The 21,903-nt window shown below is 41.5% G+C and overlaps 1 protein-coding gene and 2 long non-coding RNA genes across 5 annotated transcripts in view; 2 read left to right on the top strand and 1 right to left on the bottom strand.

The window, feature by feature from the left end:
• Positions 1-373: 373 nt before the first annotated feature.
• igfbp3 (insulin-like growth factor binding protein 3) lies at positions 374-21,198 on the bottom strand. The gene is made up of 4 exons (XM_063500615.1): positions 20,607-21,198; positions 16,427-16,674; positions 13,463-13,582; positions 374-518 (listed from the first exon to the last, which is right to left on the bottom strand). Exons 1-4 carry the CDS (start codon positions 20,968-20,970, stop codon positions 393-395), a joined length of 858 nt encoding a protein of 285 aa, XP_063356685.1. The 5' UTR covers positions 20,971-21,198; the 3' UTR covers positions 374-392.
• On the top strand, positions 839-16,564 carry LOC134646746 (uncharacterized). The gene is made up of 3 exons (XR_010096779.1): positions 839-925; positions 1,578-1,670; positions 16,456-16,564. It is a non-coding gene; the product is annotated as an uncharacterized LOC134646746 (long non-coding RNA).
• Positions 20,895-21,903, top strand: part of LOC134646745 (uncharacterized) — a 37,705-nt gene continuing 36,696 nt past the window's right edge. For all 3 annotated transcript variants that reach the window (XR_010096778.1, XR_010573289.1, XR_010573288.1), the window contains exons 1-2: positions 20,895-21,004; positions 21,424-21,542. This is a non-coding gene — a long non-coding RNA (uncharacterized LOC134646745). The remainder of the gene's footprint in view (positions 21,005-21,423; positions 21,543-21,903) is intronic.

Here is a 21,903-nt window from a genome sequence, read left to right as displayed (position 1 = left end):
TGAGTGGAAAAATCCCTCCTTCCTCTCTCTAAAAGAATAGTGCAGTTGACGGGTCCCCCTCCCCTCCCCAGCTTTCAGCTTAAACTTTTATTTTAAAGAAAGGACAGAGGTGGTTCCCCCTAGCACAGGACAGATAGCTGTGATGGACAGAAGGCTGTGCGCTATCCTTTACCCTTCCCCCTCACCTTCCCCTAGTCCCCCCCTCCCTCCCTCCTCCAACAGAAGCAGGACCTGAAATCAGAGGTCCAGAGTTCCTTCAGATGTTTACATAAAACTAAATGCAAGAGCACAGCGGGATCTCGTTCGTTCTCGCCCCCCTCACCCCCTCGCCCATCCCTCCCCCATATTACACCGTCTTCCCCTTTCCATCCACTTGTCGTTCCTCCATCCTCTCATTTGCTCTCCAGGTTGTAGCACTGCTTCTCGCCCCACTGCCTGCCATCGTAGCCGGGGAGAGGCTGCCCATATTTGTCCACGCACCAGCAGTAGCCCCGCCTCCTGCCTTTGGACGGACGGCACTGTAAAAAAAACACGAGGAAGAGAAGACAAAGAAGTTTAGTCTGCCACTTGTTCGATTTCACAGAACCAAAGGTAAACCAACTGGTGTCAAAAGCAAGACCATCGCTCATCGAGCCTTGACATCCACCTCTAGTTTGGGTGGGGTTAAAGAGGTAGCGGAGGACTTATCCCTCTGAGACACACTGGGAAAACAGATTAGCGTTTCCACGGAGAGGAATTAATGCCTTGACACAGCTTTAACAACACCACCTTCAATGTGCATGCTTGTATTATAATAACACCCCATCCCTCTGTTGGTTTTCAGATCTCAGATGCTTGTCAGCAGGCCAAGTCATGCCTCAGCAGAACTCTCATTAGACAAACCCGTCGATCACGGAGTGGAATGCCCTGCTACCTGAGTTTTTATGTGAGTAAAACATCAGCGGTACACAGCGCACACAATGCAGGGGTTTGCTTTGTGTAAGACAGTAATAAATGCATCATGATTAGAGCAGGAGAGCTTTTGCAGCAGCATTACGTGTGGGCAGCGTGCTGTTGAGTTTGCCCAATTTAGGTGCTGTGGAGGAGTTTACTTTGTGCTCCCGGCCACTGGGGGTAAATGATGAAAAAGCAGATTATTTCTGATAGAGAGGCGCTTGGAATGAGGAATGCTCTGAGTGAGTGAGAGTGAAGAGTGTGAAGGTAAACATGGGGTTGCTAAAATATTTGCCAAGGCCAGTTGGAGGGCTGCAAACCAGCGCTGCTATTCTGGGAAGCTGGCAGGCACTCAAAATCATCTGGAGTTAATTATGGCCTGCCCCAGTGCACGGGGCGCATGTGAATATAAACACACGTTAGCAAACACGCAGCAGCGCACAAACAAGAATTGTATGTGCTGTACACATACACCCCCCACCCCCCCCACCTGCTCCCACACATGTACGCAGTAATATCAGATGTCCCACAGGAGGTTCGGCTTTGTAGAGTGGCAACTTTATGAGGTGCATTTTGGGGGTACACATGGAACAGCACAATCAGTTAAACCAGGTTCAGATCTCAAATTGTCCCACTCCTCTTAGCTCCCATCATCTCTCACCGTGGGAGTGGTGAGAGAGAGGTAAGAAGTCCAGCCACGACCGAGACACGCCTGTCTGCCTCGATGGCAACCGTCGGTAAGTACCGGCAGTCTAGGTGTGTGATCAGAAAGTATGTACTGCAAAGAGCACATATGTTTTGCTTTGCACACCAACACTTTTTTATGTCTTTTCTGCATGAGTTCAAACACTGTTTCACTCAGCCTTTCATACTTAATTTTCTCTGTTAGGTCCAAATTATCATTGATGATGACCTGAGAACCTGAATCTCTAATCTCTAAGCCCATCTTTTCTTAAAAAAAAAGAAAAAAAAAAGACTAAACTAAATGAATGCAGTACCCCATTTAGGGAAAGTGTTAGATTGCATTTTAGTGACATGCTTAATGTGATGGCCCGAGCAGTGAAGGAGATCAGACACAGGTTAAAGTCCCCCCCCCCCACCCCCCCCCCCCCCCAAAAAAAAGTGGGGAGGGGTATTTAACCCCAAAAGTAATTTGGTTAAATTACACTGAAAAAATCAAAATCTTGGGCCCATAAAAGAGGTCAAAGAATCAAAGTAACAGAACTCTACTCAAAAGCTGACACCAACCAATTGCACTAACTCAAACAAACTGACCTACCTAAACAAGACAAAGTGAAAACTTAAATAGTGTGTGACCTGCTCCATCTTAAAAAGAGAAAAAACAAACATAAAAAAACTATGTCATGGGAGACAAATTAAGCAGCCAAGGAGTTCTTCTTTTTTAGTATAACTATATTAAAACATGAGAACTGTCCATCCTGGCTAAACGCATTTGCAGCCCTTCTCACCCTCATGAGACGACACAAAAAGTGCTTTAACTTGCCAGTGTATCAGTCAGGGATGTAAAAAACAACAAATTAAAAGCTGAAAATCAGCACTTCAATCTCAAACTGAGTGCTATACTTAGATTTCTAACATCTATCAGTAAACATTGTAAACAAAACTGCAATGTTCCTTGGCACAGGGAGACAGATGGAGTGTGATCAAGTGTCCTTTTTCCAGTGTAATCAAGATTCATGTACAACCTGAGTGCATGATCAAAGGCAGCTTTATAGAGACAGCAATCTATTAAAATACCTCACTAACAGCTAGTGGAGTCTGGAGATAGGTACACGACCACATGTGCCCCTAATATCATCCAGGCATTCTTGTCTGTGAACTCAGTATTTTGGTTGTATCGTCTTCCTACTCCTGTCCCCTTGGAAAGATGGAAAGGAGAGGAAAAATGTGCATGTGTGCATATCCCTGTTGCTTGGCTACCTTTTAATTTCTATTCCAGCCTCTGCAGTCCTTTCTTTAGTGCTTCACTCCAAACACACGCATAAGCACAAAACATCCACTAAGCAGTAAATGTCACTACAGATGACGCTGCGCACAGAGCCAATGCTGGCCGGTTGAAAAGTTGGAAAGGGAACAACAGCTAAGTTCACCAAGAAGGGAGAACAAAAGTTATCAAAAAGTAGCATAAAAAGGACAGACAGCAGCTGCAGTGGATGGTTTTCACTGTTTTTTTTCACCTGATTTCTCTTACTCTCTATTACTCTCCATGGGTGTACTCTCTCTGCTGAATATGTCCATCCCTTTATGACACAGTGTATCTATCTTATGCTGGCTTAGTGCAGGATAACAGCCATGGCACAAAGCTCAGATCATTTCAAACTGGTTTCTTAACATGACGATGAGTTTGCTTTACTCAAACAGCCTCCACAGTCACCCGATCACACGCAGAGTCCAAACCGTGCGCCAGCCTAAATCCCATGCCCTATATTCTGAGCCTCATAGCCCAAAACTAGCCCTGCCTGGTCCACATGGTTGTCACTAAAAAAAAGCAACAAAAAACAAAGCATATTTCATCTACCTTGCAAAGCTATAATGCTACCTTTATGAGGTGTGCATGCATGTGCGTTGTGTGTATGAATGCAAGCTCTTGTAATGCTGATCTTAATAGCTAACAGCAAGACTGCTGGGCTTCACGCACATTAAAAAGAGCCTGGTCTGACCACTGGATAAACACCAGCTCATAAAATGCAGTGTGTTTGTGTGTGTGTATGGGCGCATGTATATGTATTTGTGTAATCAAGAGGGCATCTGTATGTGCTTGCAAGTGCATTTGGGAGTAGCTGCAGGATATTGCTTTTTCTTTAAAAAAGTATCTGAGTGAAGAGAACTCCAGAATAATTTGTTTGTTTTAGAAGAATGGCAACACACAAACTTTAAAATAGAGTCTTAAATATTGCTTCACAAAGTTTACAAAGTGGTAGACTGGAAGAAGGGAGATCAATATAAGTAATGGCTCGATGTGGTCAAACCATGAGAGGGAGAAGAGGGTAAATTTAAAACAGCGTATTTGGACGATTATCTCTAAGAGAAAGATTTCTACATATACACTGCTTAACAAATTTATTAGACCACCACCCAATGTAAGGTTTATTAACATTATTAAAAATTACACATTTAATTTTTGATGTTCCTCTAATGGCTCATCCCCCAGTTTACGCAAGCTCTTTAACCTCCTAAGGCCCGAACTTCCACGACATGCATTTCTAATTTCTCTTTGATATTTGGGCATATTGGGGCCCGATGAATGTAAAAACAAAGAATTTCCAGATTTTTTTTTTACCTTATTTTTGTTTTTAAGACAAATATGAGACACAAATGAGGATATTCATTTAAAATTTTGATAGAACAGTAGCAGTATAATGTCCTCGTAAGTGGATATCAGCCCATGTAGAGCAAAATTGAGTATTTTGGTCTAAATAACCAAAAATGTGATGTCCACATATGTGGACGGCAGGCCCTAGGAGGTTAAAGATGATTAAAAGATATTTACTAGTAAAATATAACTATTGCTGTTTTATGTAATAATAATTTCCAAATGTACTGTTTTACAGTTCAAATTCAATTCAAATGCCAAATTGCTGGTTACTTGCAGCAGAAAATTCATTTTAATGGTAGTCAAGTTTGGGTTTAATTTAATAATTAATTTAACTCAGCTCAGTGATTAAAGTCATGTCTAATTTTAAACACGTTTTTGACATGTATAATTTATAACATCAATAATTTGTTAAGCACTGTATCTGTTAACCATAAACATAACCACCTACTAGCCAATATTTGCACATTAAAGCTTAATTTATTTCTACTTGTGTTAAAGCTACATCAATCTATTTAATATTATTATGATAAACATTGATTATCTTTCAGATACAACAGTGTTACATATAGTGTAATATAGTTAGTGTGACAGAGTCAGCTACAACATTAACCCTCTGAGATCCAAGTCATCATAGCTGATAATCCTTATCAAGACCCTACTCTGTTTTAGCGAAAAGCAAAAAGGGATATTTTGGAAAAAAATGTGCAGGTGAATAACATGGATCATTCTGTGTTCTCCTGGTAACCGTTAAGTCTGACTACTTATGTGAATGTTAATTTGACACATACGCACTATGAATCTTAACATGCCAATGGCACACCCCAATAACAGCAGGCTCTCGCAGCACAATATGCTAACCTGATCAAGCGTCTGTGGGATGCGCTGCTCCACAGCCTGCATCCAGTAACACACAGAATCCTAAAGGAATCACTGCCAACATTCCAGTGACAACCAGGACACCCCCAGAGGTTCTGCCAGCATGTCCTGTCAGAACAGAGCTGAGACATAATATTAGGCAAGTGATTTTAATGTTGCAGCTAATGGATGTATACCTCCCAAAAAACATTCATACATGTTTGTTGGCACATGTAATTGAGTTCAATTAAAGCAAAAATAATAATCGCCATTATTTTTGGTCAGTACCGTGATCATGCTCAAATAATACAATTGCTCGGTAAATTTGGAAATATTATTAATTTATTGAAAAACAGATATACTTTTTCATGATAAAAAAATTATATTTACATTACTGTTAATGGTGGAGCACTGTGCATTTACGTTCCCTATCACGAACGACAAGACAGGCATATCTGAGAGCCTAAACAGAGAGCTACTTCAGCAACCCCAACAATGCAAAATATGCAAGAAAGATCTTCCTGCTAAAAGTGGAAGAAACAAACTTGTTTCACCACTTGAGGCAAAAACACATAGCATGCAAAGAGGAAATACTGGCAGTTGGTGATGTGCAACCCAAAAATAAATAAATGGCTCAAACCCAGCACTGCCGGAGTACTTGCTACTACTTAAAAAGGTCGACCCAAGATACAGCCATATTTTGAATTAGTGTGTGTCAGCATGTCTGGACTGTGTTTTGTATGTGTCTTCAGTGCCTTTAAGAGTCTCTCCAGGTCCTCCTGATTGGTTGAGCTGTTTTGGGCTGGCTTTGGCCTGGCGGCTGCTGATTGGCCACCATTATCAACTGGCTGCTTCAAAAAGCCCGTCTCCAGCAGTTGTTCCCCTGGCAGCAACTGGCAGCAGCAGATCTGTCTTCAGCCTCCAAACTTGCAGTGCTTGAGCTTGTGTGTATTTTGACAACAACTAGGTTTTGTATATAGTATTGTAAATAGTCGTGTCCATCTGTAAATAGCACTAAAGCAGAAGGGGTGAACTGTCTATTTAATTTTGGATGCTTTGTCTTGTTTATGAAGCTAGGGAGTTAGAGGTAGCACTTGTCTTTTGTTTGGTTTTGTTTCATGTAGGGTTGAGGTAGCACTTTTCGGGAATAGCTTGTTTGGTTTGTTATTTTGGCCTTTGTTCACCCTGGAGTTTATCCTTTCAGTTTTGGTGTTATTGGTATAGCAATAAACCTCACCTTTAATGATAAAATGGCTATTGGGTCTGGCTTTGGGGATGGGGCGGGGACACCCTTTTGAACCCTTTTGTTGCGCTCCTGTACTCCTAGACCGGGACATAACACAATACTGTAGGTAGAAAATAATGTTCACTTTCAGCTTTTTTGTGTGACAAGGTTGGGGAAGAGTTTCAAAGTTTTACTTTGTGTAAACTAAAGTGTTAAGCAGTCATGTTATACTTTTACTTAAAATTTCAGAGAAAAACACCACCTATGCTGCTGTTGTGCTTACATATTGACTTACGCTGTATCACTACTGTTACACTACAAGATGCTGCTGCTGACACCTTGTGGCAACTGATTCAGACTTTGATTTAGGTGATTTAGGTCTGTCACTTTGTTTTGTTTGCGCTATTAAATATTGGTTCTCACGAGCTGCAATCACCAATAAAAGATTAGGTATTTATTTTTAGCATCAGAAATATCATCATCACACATTTCCTTGACTTTGCCACTAAATTGAATACATTTCAAACATTTATCTGAAATATGAAAATAAATGGAAATTCCTCTGACAGGAATATGAATAACACCTTTCAGGACTTTACAGAGTTGCCTAATTTGCAGCATAAAAAAGGGATTTTTTTCTTTATTGAAAATGTTTATACACTCAAGTAAAACTACTGAGAAGTACAGTTTGGTTATCGGCATCTAAATTTAGGTACTGTGTTGGCATCAATAATAAAAATATTCTCCTGCTCTGCGTATTATGCATGAGACACTGGAAAAAAAAGACTTATATTTCAAAGTGAAGAAGAAAGAGAGATGGATTATAAATCTAGGGAGGGAAGAGAACTAGAGAGAGACAGGGTGAAAATAGCTGTCTGGATCCCCAAAGGTTGGCCAGTTATTATAAAGCCATTGTGGTTGGTGTGTACATTTCCACAGATCCTTCTGAGTCACGCTCAATAAGTCAACCCTTATGGGCCTGGCAGTGTCAGGACCTAGTGAATGAGGACGCAGAAGGGTACACAGGCACCTGGCTCACATCCTTAACCCACGGCCTCCTCCTCCTGCTCCTCTTCCTCTTGACACACACTCTAAACTCTAAAAGAGTACACACAGAGACGCACACTGTCGTTCCATTCACAACCCTCTGCGGGGTGATTCCTGTCCAAACAAGGAAGGAAAAGCCAGGTGGGTGGAAGGGCAGGATGGATGGAATGATGGAGCGGGCAAGCAGAACAAAAGATGGGTGGATGACCGTAGGCACGGCACAATGGGGGTAATGATGGGTGGTGAAATGATGAATTAAAGAGAGAGTGAGATTTTGAGGGATGTAATGAGTGGTCAGTGTTGGGAATGCCTGGCCTGAATGGGGATACTGAGCCAATTCATATAACTCCAGCTAAAAATAGGTTCCTCCTTACTGTAGCTTATGTAGAGCTGCACTGCTCAGCTTCTCCCATTACCAGCAACACATACAGAAAACCACACATACACTAAATGCTTGCAGTTTTTTTGCTAATGGCACGTATCTTTCTTATATGAAAATAACACCACTATAGGGTTGATACGTGAACATGGGTATGCCAAAGAGGTAAGATGGAAACCTAACCTTAACCCTGACCCCACCCTTAAACCGGTCACCTGTGACTGGGTGAATGTTAAGAGGTCAAGGCTATTGCTTTCACTCTCCTCACTGGCTACATTACTGCACCATTTTGCATTTAAATAGAAAAGTACAGCAACAGAGGTTGAATGAAGCTTGAATGATTAACACAACTTGAAGTGTTTCCGACACAGATTTTTTATTGGAGGAATAAATTAATTATGACTTATTTCAGCATTTATTTCATTTTCATTCTATTGCTCTTATTTTTGAAAGTTCAGGTGCTGTTAACCCCCTATCTCTAGTCCTTCCCCTAACACTACTCTGACTAGTGCTGTGATGGACCTCAGCGTCGTTTAGCTAAAATCCAGACACTCAAACCCCATAGCTGCAGAATGCAACTGGGGACAGTGATTCTTCTCCTGCTCTAGAAAAATGGAATTAGCTAGACAGCGATTCTTACTAGAATCTGTCTCGGATAGTGAAACAGTCCATGTGCCACGTAAACAAACTCACCAGGGCTGCAGTAGAGCCACGGCTAACCTTGCTACCTGCAGTTCATTATAGTGGAGTTGGAGTCATTCCAGGATGGGAGGAACTGACTTGAGAGGGAGTATATGCACTTATATGGACAGTCCATAGGAGCTAAATAGTCGAATACTTTTTCTTTTTCCAAAATATGGTTAAATAAAAATAGTGCTGGGGAACCACTTTGAAAGTGTTGTTTTCCAAATTACCACTAACTTGACAGTGGAACAAGCTGAACCATAGCAAACCTAACCAATGGTGTAAAATAATGTTAAACTGTTGAGAAAAAAGTAGTTCAATGTGCATTATTCAGTTGGTAACTGAGTCAGCTTTGGGTTTACATACATGTCTGTGAGTCAGAACCCTGCCTTCTAGAGACTTGAGTCCAGGTGGGGGTATTGCACGCAGCAGAATAACTCATTCAGCTCAAATAGCATGTGACAACTTGTCTGAACATTTGTTTATCTATAATGACATTGCTGTATGAGCTCTGAGCCACACTCACCCTTTTGCACATGTTCCACAAGTTGCCTACGGATTAACCCTCTGTGGTCTAAGTCATCATTCATGACAATCCAAACCCTAACCCTAACTATAACCTAACTTATTTTATTTAAGAAAATGTTCTTCTCAAGTCTTGGCTAACAATGAACAAAGAAAATAACCATTCAAACTGATCCTAAAAACTGTTTACATATTTTTTAATATTTTTTTTTTACAAAACACATATATTTCTCAAAAATATAGGGTTGGGGTTAAAGTTAGGGTCGTCACTTTGAGGGTTACCTGTTTAAAACTCCAGCAACACTTGCAGGATACATAACAACCTTTTTGTTTGACTCGTGCAACAATGTTTGACCAAACGCATGTGTCTTTAGGGTCAGCTTTGACAGCTTCATAATTTGTTGTCTTGGAAGTAGGTTATGGTGTGCCAGAAGCGTCTACTTTGTTTTGACAAATGCATTAAGCCATATTCATAGCCACGCATTGTTTTCATAAATGTCTTCATTTACATACTCCTATAGCTATGCAGGGAGAAGGATGATGGAATGGAATGAAAACTGCATTCAGTCCTCTAAAAATCTAACAGCAGACTGCAATGAAGGTGGGCACATTACAAATCCTATTTTATTATAAATGTCTCTGGAAGAGAAAAGGGATGGCAAACATCCACTTTCTGTCACTTATCCATGGCAGGCACTTAGGCTCTGAGGCATTCCCAAACCAGCCAAGAGGCACACTCTCTCCAGTGTATCCTGGTTTAGTCCTGAGATCAGACCACACATTGACATGCCCAAAACACCTAACTAAGCAGGCAACCAGCAGGCATCCTATTCAGATGCCTAGACCAGCTCTTCCAATGTGGAAGGATCCCTTCTGAATCACAAAGCTCCTCATCCTGCCTCTATTGTAGAGTCGGAACAAGAAACTTATTTCCTGCCCTGACTGGAAATGAGCTCTTGATCATAGACACCACACCATCCTTCCACCATAAAGGATGGCAGGGTACCCATGAACATGACCCTGAGATATGAACTCCTCCATTGGGGGCAAGTTTGAATGCCACCATATCCCCATTGAGAGCCATAACCTTAGACTTGGAGGTGCTAATTCTCACCAAAGCCGCTTCACGCTTTGTTGCAAACCACCCCACTGCCACTGTGACGTGGAGGTTACTGTTTGATGACAGAACCACATCGTCTGCAAAAAGCAGAGAGCAGATCCTGAGACCACGTCTACAGTAGCCCGGATGAATTTGAAAACGGTGTTTTCGTCTGAAAACGCTCCGCGTCCACACTATCGTTTTCAGTCGCTTTCACATAGTTGTGCATCCACATTGAAAAGGTCGAAAACACTTACATTCCAGTACTGCGCATGCGTGAAACGCAAGACGATTCGACCTTTTTTTTAAATGGACTAACAATGAGGTGGAGTTGTTGCTGTGAGTAACACAAAAGTGCAAAGTTGCAAAAGCGAGTGAGAATTAAAGAATTTGAAGAAAAGCTATCTGGAGCATGTACAGACTGATATCAATCTTTAATAGATTGAGAGCAAACAAAACAACTGCTGTTTAATGCCTACCGCTATCTTAGTTTAATTGGTCACATGACTGCATCACATGACTAAAATGTGTCATCGTTTTCAAAAAGGCTCCGGGTTCGCTGTCCACACTGTTCGCTGTCCACGCTGTGTCCACACTGTGATGCCAAAGTATCCGCATTGGAGAGCATTTTCAAAACGCCGTCTCAGTGTGGACGGAAGGCCAAAACGAAGAGAAAAAGATGTGTTTTCAAACGAAAACGTATTAGTGTGGACATGGCCTGAGACCACCACCATTTTCTTGACCGCACTTTGGCTGAACCAACAAATTCTATCCATAAAAAAAAAATGCAAATAGAAATAGTGGCAAAGGGCAAAGTCCAGCTTCAGCCCACTACAAAAAAAGTTATCACATTTTAACAATGACCCCTGCTGATGCAATACAGCTTATGGATACCTATGGATGGCCACCACAGTACCATGACAGGATCTTTACCTGGGTATGCCATCATAGTGGGAAGGATCTGGACAGGAAAAGAGCCTTTATTACAGTAGACAAGTCATATTTTTTAAACTTCCTTTCTTTTTATGGCCCACAATTTTAGTTTTAGTTTTAGAAGTTAATTAACTACCAGCAAGCTCCGGGAAAATGTTGTTAAATTACTAGTTTTATTACATGCCGTTCTCTACTCCCCAACTCTAATTAAAACCTTTCACAGTGAATGGCTCAACAACAAACATGCCAGCATAATCCCAGAAAGATACATTCTGCAACAACTGAGCAAACTACACGGAGAGTTCAGCAGAAATATAAGCTATATCAGCTATCAAGTGGTTATTTAATTGATTTTTTTTGTCTTTGGCCATTGAAAATGTCACTGTTAGAATTAACTGTTACTGAAATGAGTCAAATCCATGCCCACCCACATGCACTGACTTTGAAAAAATCTTTAAGGCCCATTTCCTGATTTCAATGAGAAAAGCAGTTACACTTAGCACATAAAACGGTTTGAGCTCCTGCCTTTCAAAAAAAAAGTCCCTAAGCTGAATACAGGACTTTCTGGTTTCCCTGAAACTACCAGGAAGAGGTCTCGTATTATCAACTGTCGGACTTGATGGTACTTTAAGCAAAAGTTGTGGAAAAAAAACCCCAAAAACTGCAACTGAAATTCAACATCTATTAAATCGCTTTTGTCTGCTGTTGTACTTAAAAAAATCAAATGACAATTATATGTGGCCTTTAAGGACTTTTCATCTTAAGCTGCAGAGACGGACACGCAGCATGCACAATTCAGATTTAGATAAACACACACTTATTTACTGGAACTTCAGAAACCTAGACACAATTGGGATAGTATAACTTCTGTTCTCCTTTTTCACTTCTGTGAATCTGTGTGTGAAAATGTTATTTAATCCATCATCAGCATCTTCCTAACAAACACTTCAAAAGTGCTGTAACGCAATTAAGGATGCAAAACGCTGACTTAAAGTTCTCAATTTTAGTTCCCTCTGAGCTATCATCGTTAAAAGTAAAATAAAAAGGTTCCTCTTTTAATATAAGAGATTTAAAAAGCTACATTTCAACAACATTTCATATTTGAGGGGGTATATTCATACAGAGGTACAGAACCTGCATATTAGGTATACAGTTATGCTACTTTTTCCTCTGTTTAGTCCTTCCCCCCCAACCTCATCCCTCCCACCTCCTTTCTCTGCTCCCTTCTTTTCAAAGTATTGTCACCCTAGACGGTTCACACGGTCTCCTCTTCACCATGTTTCCGGTCATAAATCTCTACAACACACCGTGAAGGCACATCCCCTGAGACGGATTTAACACAACACTCCGCACCCCACTGGTGCTCTGAGAAAAGGGCGACAGGAGCTGGCACACTGCCACACACACATTTGCAAACACTCCAACCAGAACTGACACTTTCCCGGTAGATATTTTGTTGAAGGAATCCAGGAAATGAGCAAGGTAGAGGCTGACTTTAATGAAAGTAGCAATGAAACTACTGTGGAGAGACTGTGGGGAAAGAGTGAGGTAAGAATTTAGAAGACAATTCTTTCTTTTTTTTTTCTGTGTGTGTGTTACGGCTTGAGTTGGACTCTGACTCATGGTGCTTGTAGGGGGTTTTCGGTGACTCATGCTTTTCTCAGAATGGGCCTGTGGAATCCCTCCGATAAGACTCCCCACCCCAGGAAATTGGATAGTGGTATTTGTCACATTGTGTGTCTCACTAATGCCCCACAAGCCCTCCTCTTCATCCACCACCTTCCCCCGTCTTATCCCTTCTTTCCTCAGGTCACAGCACATGTCACCCACCTACAGTGCTCTGCCAAATGTCAGCTTCTTTGCTCTCCCCCCCTCCCCGCCATCTTTCAAATGAGTAGCCTATGGGTGGCCCCAGTCTGCACTACGAACACGAAAAACTAAATCAGTGACAGCCTGTTTGTTTTTTTACCTCGCCAACAGCACCCCACACCTACTCTCCCACACCAAACTACTGCCATCAAACAAGCGCCATACATATACTCCCCTGCTGCCACATCTACCATGCCACACACACTCCTGGACCACATTCTTACATCCCTACCCCCCACACTCTCCCACACCACACACCCACAAACACACCTGACCGACTTCATTTCCTGTGAGGCATGAGTCAGACGGCTGGAGTGCATTTACTGGAGTAATACATGGTTATTAGCCATTCTGATAATATAGTGTTGATGTGGCTGTCAAGGCAACCTGGGCTTCAAAAAAGGGGGATTGTGTGAGTGTGGGTGGTTGGGATGAGTCTTTGAGGATTCTTTGGAAGTGTTCAGGCATGCGGTGGGTCTATTTGTATGTCCGCAGGTGTGTATGTGTGTGTGTTTGAGGGACAGAGACGAGGTATAAAGAAACAACAGAGATAAAACAGCAGGGAGAGCCAGTCACCTGCTTTTTCTTGTAGAAACCCTTTCTGTCACAGTTGGGTATGCGGAAGCCTCTCGGGTTAAGCACGTTGCTGATTTTAAGGCTGTTAAGGATGCTCTCCATCTCCCGCCGACATGGCCCCTAGCAACATAGCAAACAAAAGCATTAATATTAGGTCGCCATCCTTACACATTCACAAACAGGAAGAACACCAGGCACAGCCATGCAAGTTCAAAAGTTTGTGGTGAACATCAAAGTCTATAAAAGGTACCGTGTTGAACCTTTAATGTTTTTATCCTACTAATCGGCTCCAAAGCTACGAGCTAAAGATATCACATCAATTCTGATGTAATCCATTATTCTTATACTTATTCTTATAATATGCTTAACATGCCATTGAGCTTCTGGAATTTTCCTGCGATTTTAAGTAAAGTTCTGTAAGTTTGAGCAACCTATGTTGAGCCCATGTCGAAGTGCAGAAACAAACACACTGTAAGGTCCAGGTTGAAGAGGTTAAATCCCAAAATGAGATAGTCACTTTGTGAAAAAGTGGTACCTTCTGTTACAAAATGTTTGTAATCAAAACTACTGGTGTTTAAACAATAGTAGATAACATAAAAGTACCCTGTGGATTTTTGGACCACAAATTGCACCGTATAGCTCCGCTATAATGAGAGATTTGCCATATTGTTTGTATTTTGTTTCTTTCCTGCACGTGAAAGAAGCTACACATTCATACCACCTACCATGGCTTGACAGTATGCATTTATGCAATCATAGTTGGGCCACAGTGGAATGTGGACCCACTTTATCTATGAGACAAACTGGTTAATGCACAGTTTGCTTCTTTATAGAGAACTTTCTTTTGTTAATTCAACACTAAATAGTGCCAGAACTTGGTATAGTTTGTTGAAACCTGGGTTGCAAATATTCCTCAAGAACGTGCAAACACATATCATCATTTACATTTCACTGCTTCAAATGGTGCCGCAGCATCGTGGCATATCAGCAAGCATAATACATGCCTTGATTGGAGCTATTGATTTGAACACTCTTCTATTTTCACTGGTTATATGAGAGCCATCATGTCTTTGAAAAGCTAATGGCATTTCTTCAGAATAATTTATCCAGACTTAATGTTGTTAAAAAATATAATAAAGCTGGTGAGTTAATTAGCCTGCAAAAAGGTCTGTTGTTTGAAACACGGTGAAGAGTTCTGCTCTGCATTTCCCTCTCATTTTCTGGAATATTGATATTCCAGAAAATTTTTATATAAAGAGTTTTAAGCCTTGAACCAAGCTGATCAGCTATAGGCTAAATCATAATCATAAAAAGACTTCTTCTGGAAAAAATAATAATAAAAGAAATGGAGGGAGGGGCAACGCTACAAGACTTTACATATTCACTTTTAATGGTGAAGAAAATAATGTATTGCAAATCCCTGATTCCACAGTGAACGACTTCCAACCTTTTTCTCAAATGTAATGTCTCAAAAGTATTTGTTATCAGTGCCATATAATAATAGCTTTGCATACATATTGTAGTTTGTATTGTATTGTACGTGTGTATAAAAGTGACCTGAAGTTTGCCAGTTTAAATATTTGTGGTTGCAATCACCTTCACAAATCAGAAACATCTCTGTTTCAGTTTACAATTATAGTTATTTTCCATGACATCATGAATAAAATGCTTTTGTATTAAATCAAGGTGCATGCTGAATTTCTACATTGTGTCATAATGTAATAGCTCACAGTAAGTCTGCTTTTATGGTTACAGAATTATGGTTCATAATGAAAATCTCTGTGGAGAATATAAATGGGATTTTTATTACAGACTGTTACACTCTATGACTAGGCTGCTTTCCCAGAATATATAATTTTTATGATGCACAGTTTTAATAAAAAGTACTTATAAATAATGCAGCTGACCAACTACTGTTACTTTTGAGTTCAAAAATCAATATTAGTCTTAATGTACAATAATTATTGCAGTGAAAAGAGCTAGGACAGATGAAAAGCTAGCTAAAAACCTAGCAAGCTAACAACCTGCTAACAACTCTCAGTTGCAGACTTTTCAAGTACCAACTTACTTTCATTTCTGTAATTGGTTGTTTTTGTTTTGGTTGCAATTGTTTTCCCCCAAAGTGCTACAAAATGGCTAGAGAGCTCATTTTAATAGGCTAGCAAAAATAAATAAATTCTGCTGAGACTGTGACACTAGTCTTTCGTCTCATCTTTGGGATTTGTGCCATTATTGGGATGGGCAGTGTACAAGGCAGTGTTGTTAGAAAGCAGGTGTGCAGTAGTCCTTTTGGTAAACACTTTTTATTTGACAGCAAATAAAAAATGGCCATAGGCATTTGGATTGCTGATTCAGCAATCCACATGATACAAAAAAGTGACACAAAATAACAAATTTTTCAGATCTGAACTGCTCATATAATGTATATCCACAATGAAAGTGTTGTGTTTGGGGAAAATTCGTCTGAGGAAAAATAGTGTTACTTTACTATTTACTATTACTGTACAGATGCACATTTTGAGCTATGATCAAAATTGTTACAGTGGCCTCATTACTCAAATCTGTTTAATCAGATTCAAAAAATCTGAAATATCAAACTTGGTTAGAAAAAATAAATGCCGCAAATTTGTCCAGCAAAATTACGAGGTCATAATTTAAACTACTATTAACGCATGATATAGTCACACAGATTTTACACGTCTGGTGTGTAAAGGCCTAAATACTGAGGCCTAGGTTTGAAGCTTCCCTGAGGGCATTTACTGTGTCTTCTCCCTGGTCCTTCTCCCAGCGTTCCTGTCTTCTGTCCACTAGCTTATTAAAGTCAGGCTAAAATGCCCCAAAACAATACATAAAAAGAAAGGCATGGGCATTTTATATATTTCAGTGAGATTCCAGGTATTTTTTTTCCAAAACAGCAATAATCTCATAGTTTTAACAGAAATCTCATTGCCTGGTGTGACTTACATACTCATTCTCCCTCTTGTTCTCCACAGAGAAGTTGTGCACATCCGTATTGGCTCCTCCTGATAATGATTCCACCTTGTAGCTCTGGGTCTTCCTGTTCTCACCCCTCTGAATTAATATGTTGTGCAAAGGAGGCCTGGTGTCCATCGAGCCCCGACTATGTCCATCCTTCACAGTTCCCACACCAGGCAGCACTGTAATTGTCTGGGTGACATTGACAGAGTCTTCGACCTGATTTCCAGCATTTTCTACATGGACAAAGAAAAGGTCTCAATTTAACAATTTTATGGTTTCATACATATAAATTGGTGCTTAATAAAGACAAATAGTGACATTTAATGGTTGATTCTCTGTCTTGATTCTTGTAAAAATTTTACAACCCTCAAGTCAGTTTAAAAACTTGCCATATCTGTATTAAATTAAGAAAAGATACCAGAGATTGTTAGGTGTTAAGTTGTCTAAATGTAAAGAAGCTTTTGGAAATCGAGTCAGCCTAGTCCAGGTTTGTTAGGTGTTAAGTTGTCTAAATGTAAAGAAGCTTTTGGAAATCGACTCAGCCTAGTCCAGGTTTCACACACTTGTGTGTGAAACCTCCCATATGGAAAAGATATATATAAATCTTATAAAGTTTGTATCTGTCTTGTGTGAAACTTGTATGAAAAGCATACAAGAGTGAAAACAGATATAAGATCCCTTGAAAAATTATATAAATGAAACTTGTATGTTTTGGATACTTACTAAAACAATATATGAAAGTAATGAGAAAGTGGCCACTTTCATGAGTAAATCATTTAAGCCTTATATGATTTACTCATGAAAGTGGCCACTTTCATGAGTAAATCATATAAGTTTTTACTATTTCTTTTCCATATGGGCTGGCTTCCTTCTCTCTCCCCAACCGGTCATGGCAGATCGTCGCCCCTCCCTGAGCCTGATTCTGCCGGAGGTTTCTTCCTGTTAAAAGGGAGTTTTTCCTTCCCACTGTCACCAAAGTGCTTGCTCGTATGGGGTCATATGATTGTAGGTTTTTTCTCTGTATGTATTATTGTAGGGTTAACCTTACAATATAAAGCGCCTTGACGCGACTGTAGTTGTGATTTGGCGCTGTATAAATGAAACTGAATTGAAAGTGTATTTAGGTTTGTTTGATATGGACGTAAAATTGCCATTTCTTTGTTTCGTTAATCTTTAATGGAAACATCTTCCTATTATCTCTTTTCTGAAGCACAAGTGGAGCTTAAGCTGCGACCTCAGAATCAAAAGCCAACATGTCATCGCTGTTCTGTTTTGTATAGAAATTGCCATATTACAAAATGACTGCAAAATGCTCGCTTGTGCTCATTCAATCCAGCAGGAAATTCTTGACTGTGTATGAGGAGCCTGTTAAAAGCAGACAAAATAAAGTTAGCTCATTGCCTTGTGGGATGTTTGGAGCCAGAATTGAAGCCAAGTAATAAACAGAAACATGACAATTTCATATCCACAAATTTCCACAGTATGCAGGCCAAGAGATAGAGTCACAAGGAGGAACTGAGCGTAAACAAGACATTTTAAGGACCTTTAGAAGAAACGGTTGTATATATGTTTATGTGTGCATATATAAGGTGGGGAGAAGGCTGGGACAGGTATATTAATAGCCAGTGGTGTTGGCAAAGATTCCTGTCAAATCGTTAAACACAGCACAGCAGGGACCATCTGTCTGAGAAGAAGAGGGGGGCTTCAGATGTTCCTCACTGAAATAGGAGAGGACCAAACTACCACCCATGTGCCACCCGGTCGACCACATCACCGCAAGGCCACAGTGGAAGGAGCTTACTGATCTCAGAGACGACGTCCTGGAGAGGCAGAGGGATGATGGGAACACACATGCAGCGACTCACACACACACACATACACACCCAAACACAGTTTTAAACTGTTAACTCAAAGCAGATTTTGTGTTTAAGAGCTGTGGTGAGGGCGGCGGACGGGCATGTAGGGGTGTAGCTCGTGTGGGCAGGCAGGCTAGCAGCCCACCCTTTCTCTGTGACCACCTGATCAGTTAGTGATGCGGTGGAGCTCCACAGTCTCCCAGGCTCACGAGAACTGAGAACAACAACTTGGATGTCAACAACAGCGTGTGCTGCAATAGCACAGAATCTGAAAGTGCCTTTCAACCTGAGGCACCCTCCACATGTTTTGCCCCAAACTTTTCAATAACAGCCATATATGTCCACAAGCAGGGACAAAAGAATTATGCCCTGTTTTAGATTTCTGCAAGCATTCCTTTTTATTGTCAATATAAACTTTTTTATAACCCTTCTAGGAAGTCTGGGGTGTTTTAGATTGACACATTACGCAATTTGTTTGTATAATAGCACAGGGGTAAACAGCACAAACTGCGGTGAGGAGGAGAGCTTGTTAATGTCTGGGAGGAGATCCTGTGCTGAATCTGGGGACATGGCTGTGGAAACCGCTGAGCTGCATCAACACACTCTGACCAACAGGGGCACTTGGGGTCATTTTCTTCCTCTCCGCCTCCTTTTCTGGATCTCTTCTCCAGTTGTGCAGATGGAGAAGGAAACAGATCAATACCCATGTCAATGCTGTTACTGGTAGTTCTCATTTTAGGTGGATCTCTTTGCTCCCACATGAGTTTAGTTTGTCATAAATTAGAGGGTGAGGTAGTGAGAAGAAGCAAAGCTGGAAAGTAAGTGAAAGAGTGAGAACTTTGTATTTGTGTGTGTGTGTGTTTATGTTTGTATGACACTGTGACTGCTGAGTGCTTGTACACCACGCATTAGTGTGGCCAAACCAAACAACCAGGAAAAAGAAAACACACACACAAGCTCTTGGGTGCCTGACGTCAGTTGTGTGCCCAGACGCACAACCATGTGTATTCACATGTAGGTGACATGTGTGCCATTTGACTAGTGTGAGCAGCAGCCATACATTTAAATAAAAGACCAGGCATAGGATGGCTCTCAGTGTGACAGTTAAGAAATCTGACATTGGTATTCAATGCTAATTGGCTGTGATTGTGTGTTTGAATACTTGCGTTGGGAATTTCATCCCTGTTTTGTCAGACAGAGGTATCAAACATATGGCCCGGAGGCCAATTCGGCCCTTTGGATACCTTTGGAGAACGTGAAGGACATACATTTTGGACTTTTAACTGTATTTTCACAAGTTTTACAGCTTTTCCTATTTATGAAGACCTTTCCCACATCCAGTTATACTAAATCAAAATAGTTAAGTTATACATATCTGTATTTTACACATTTACTACTTACAGTTTGACCCCATAGTTATGACAGATATTTTCCATTTACTACAGAGGCATGTAGAAAAAATGAGTGAGGGGAATTTCACTGGTCCAGCCCACATAAGATCAAAGTGGGCTGTATTGGCCCTAGATATAAAATGACATTGACATCTGTGATCTAGGCTGTCTGCACCAGGGAAGCACATACTGTGCACATCCATGCTGTGTCCAAGAATCCATTAGCTTTAACATAAGGGCTTTACAGCAGATAGGGACATGGACTGCACTCAGCCTCAGCTAAATACTATAAACCATAAACTCACAGAATGTAAATGGCTAATTCTGGTTTTGGGGACTCTGTGTGTGCGCATATGCTACTGTGTGCATTATGAAGAAAGGGAAGGAGTAGTGTCCTCTTCTTAAAACAATTTTCAAGTGTAACATGTCAATCATAAAACTCCTCGTAGGAAAGCAGTATTAGCTGACGTGGAACCCTCCAACTTAGAAAGTCACGACTCCTGTTATGAAGTCAAACTTTTAGGAGTCTAGTGGGATTTGTTTAATGCAGGCCAGCGCACAACTGTGCAATGTAACCCCCCACCCCCAAACACAGACACACACGTATTGTTGTGATTTGCCAAAAAGCTCGGAAAATACGTTTTTGCATCTTTCTTTGTGCTTTTTAATCACAAGCAGCTCTGTCACAGCATCTTCAGCCCAGCCACTATAAATGCCACACATTTAACCCACATTTTCACCAGGAGGGAACTGTTAGACTTGGTCAGCGAAGAACAGCACCCTAATGGGCAGGGCGCCTGTCAAAGTCAATGCATAATAACATTCAGGGGCGCACACAAACATACCCACACAAACACGCACACACGGGCAACAAGGTGTCAGAGAATCATTAAAAAAAGAAAAGAAAAGACTTCCCACCTTCTTTTTGCGGTGGCATGAGAACGCTGTTCAGTTTTTTGGACGCGGGACTCGAACACACTCCCCGTCCCTCCAGGAGAGCCTGCAGGGGTCTGCTCTCCCCGGGCTGGTGCCGACAGGTCAAGCCGGAGCCGCAGCGCGCCGTGTACACTCCACACGGTTGTCCCTCTCCGAGGGCGCACGTCATGCAGCAGCCGCAGCCGGGCTCCTTCACCCGCTCCACACAGTCTTTCGGCAGCGGCTTGCACTGCAGGAGCGCGCCGGCGTCGCAAGGCTCACATCGAACCACGGGGCCCACAGTGCCGGCGAGCCGGGCGAATGCAGCCAGCGCGGCAACCAGACAAAGCACACAGACATCGGGCATTCTACCGATTAAGCTGGTCACAAAGGGACAGTATGTGAGTTGTCACGTAGGCTTAAGGGGACTCTCTGTGACACAGCGAGCCGGCTAGCCTTCTCCATCTGTATTTTCTTTTACGCGAAGTTCTCGTTTTTATACAGACAGAAAAAAACAGCCAACAGGTCACACCCTCCTCCGTATGAATAATGTAAATGGAGAGCCCCGATATGAGGGACCGCTATATCCAGTCTCGGGTGGGGGTGAGTGGGGGGGCAGCCGCTGAAAACATTCAACTCTTTGAATCCTTTACCGTATTTTACTGAGTTCTGTTCATCTAGTGCGCTTCCAGCTCCAAATCTGCTCCGTCCATGTGGTTCCCCTGTAAAAGGAAAAGCCAAGTTATGTCAGCAGGTTGAAGCTGTTGGCTTTTTTATATACTGTTTACCAGTATAAATCACTTTCATTTTCATTTTGCAGGTAAGACAACAAACTGCACCAAGGACAGTTCTCATGTGGTGACTGCTCCCAAAACTCCGGGTTTGGGAATTTGAGGGTTCTGCTCCACTGGTCGCATCTCCTGCTGGCATCAATCCTATGTGAGTGAGTGCCACTGGTGTTACCCCCAGCTCCCCTACCACACCCACATGCAATACTGATAAAACATTCCTCTGGGTAGGTGTATAGGTGGCCTCATACTATAACAATAATTTCTTTGCATATAGTGTTTGTATAAGTGTGACCACATGCTGGACTGTGGGTGCAGCCAAAGAGGTATTGTTTAACTGCTCTGGTCTGCTAAAGCTGCAGAGATTGGATGCACATGCCAGCTACCAAGCACGTGCAGACCAGACTGCATACCTGACCCTTTTTCGCTTGGTATCCAGACCCCCTTGTGCCTTTCCTCCTGGATGCCTCCACCCTGTCATTGACCCCACAGGACTTCCAATTATTAAAAAG

Source organism: Pelmatolapia mariae, linkage group LG17, assembly GCF_036321145.2.
Source record: "Pelmatolapia mariae isolate MD_Pm_ZW linkage group LG17, Pm_UMD_F_2, whole genome shotgun sequence".
Taxonomy (NCBI): domain Eukaryota; kingdom Metazoa; phylum Chordata; class Actinopteri; order Cichliformes; family Cichlidae; genus Pelmatolapia; species Pelmatolapia mariae.
The sequence above is the reverse complement of the archived record's forward strand: the minus strand, read 5'-3'. Positions and strand labels throughout refer to the sequence as shown.

What these genes read in the sequence shown, in the direction of transcription:
- igfbp3 (XM_063500615.1), bottom strand. Translation starts at nt 20,970, where the DNA reads ATGCCCGATGTCTGTGTGCTTTGTCTGGTTGCCGCGCTGGCTGCATTC. An exon ending in ACAAGAGGGAGAATGAGTAT is followed by an intron (nt 13,583 to 16,426) that starts GTAAGTCACACC and finishes CTATGTTGCTAG; the next exon opens with GGGCCATGTCGGCGGGAGAT. An exon ending in GTTTCTACAAGAAAAAGCAG is followed by an intron (nt 519 to 13,462) that starts GTGACTGGCTCT and finishes TTTTTTTTACAG; the next exon opens with TGCCGTCCGTCCAAAGGCAG.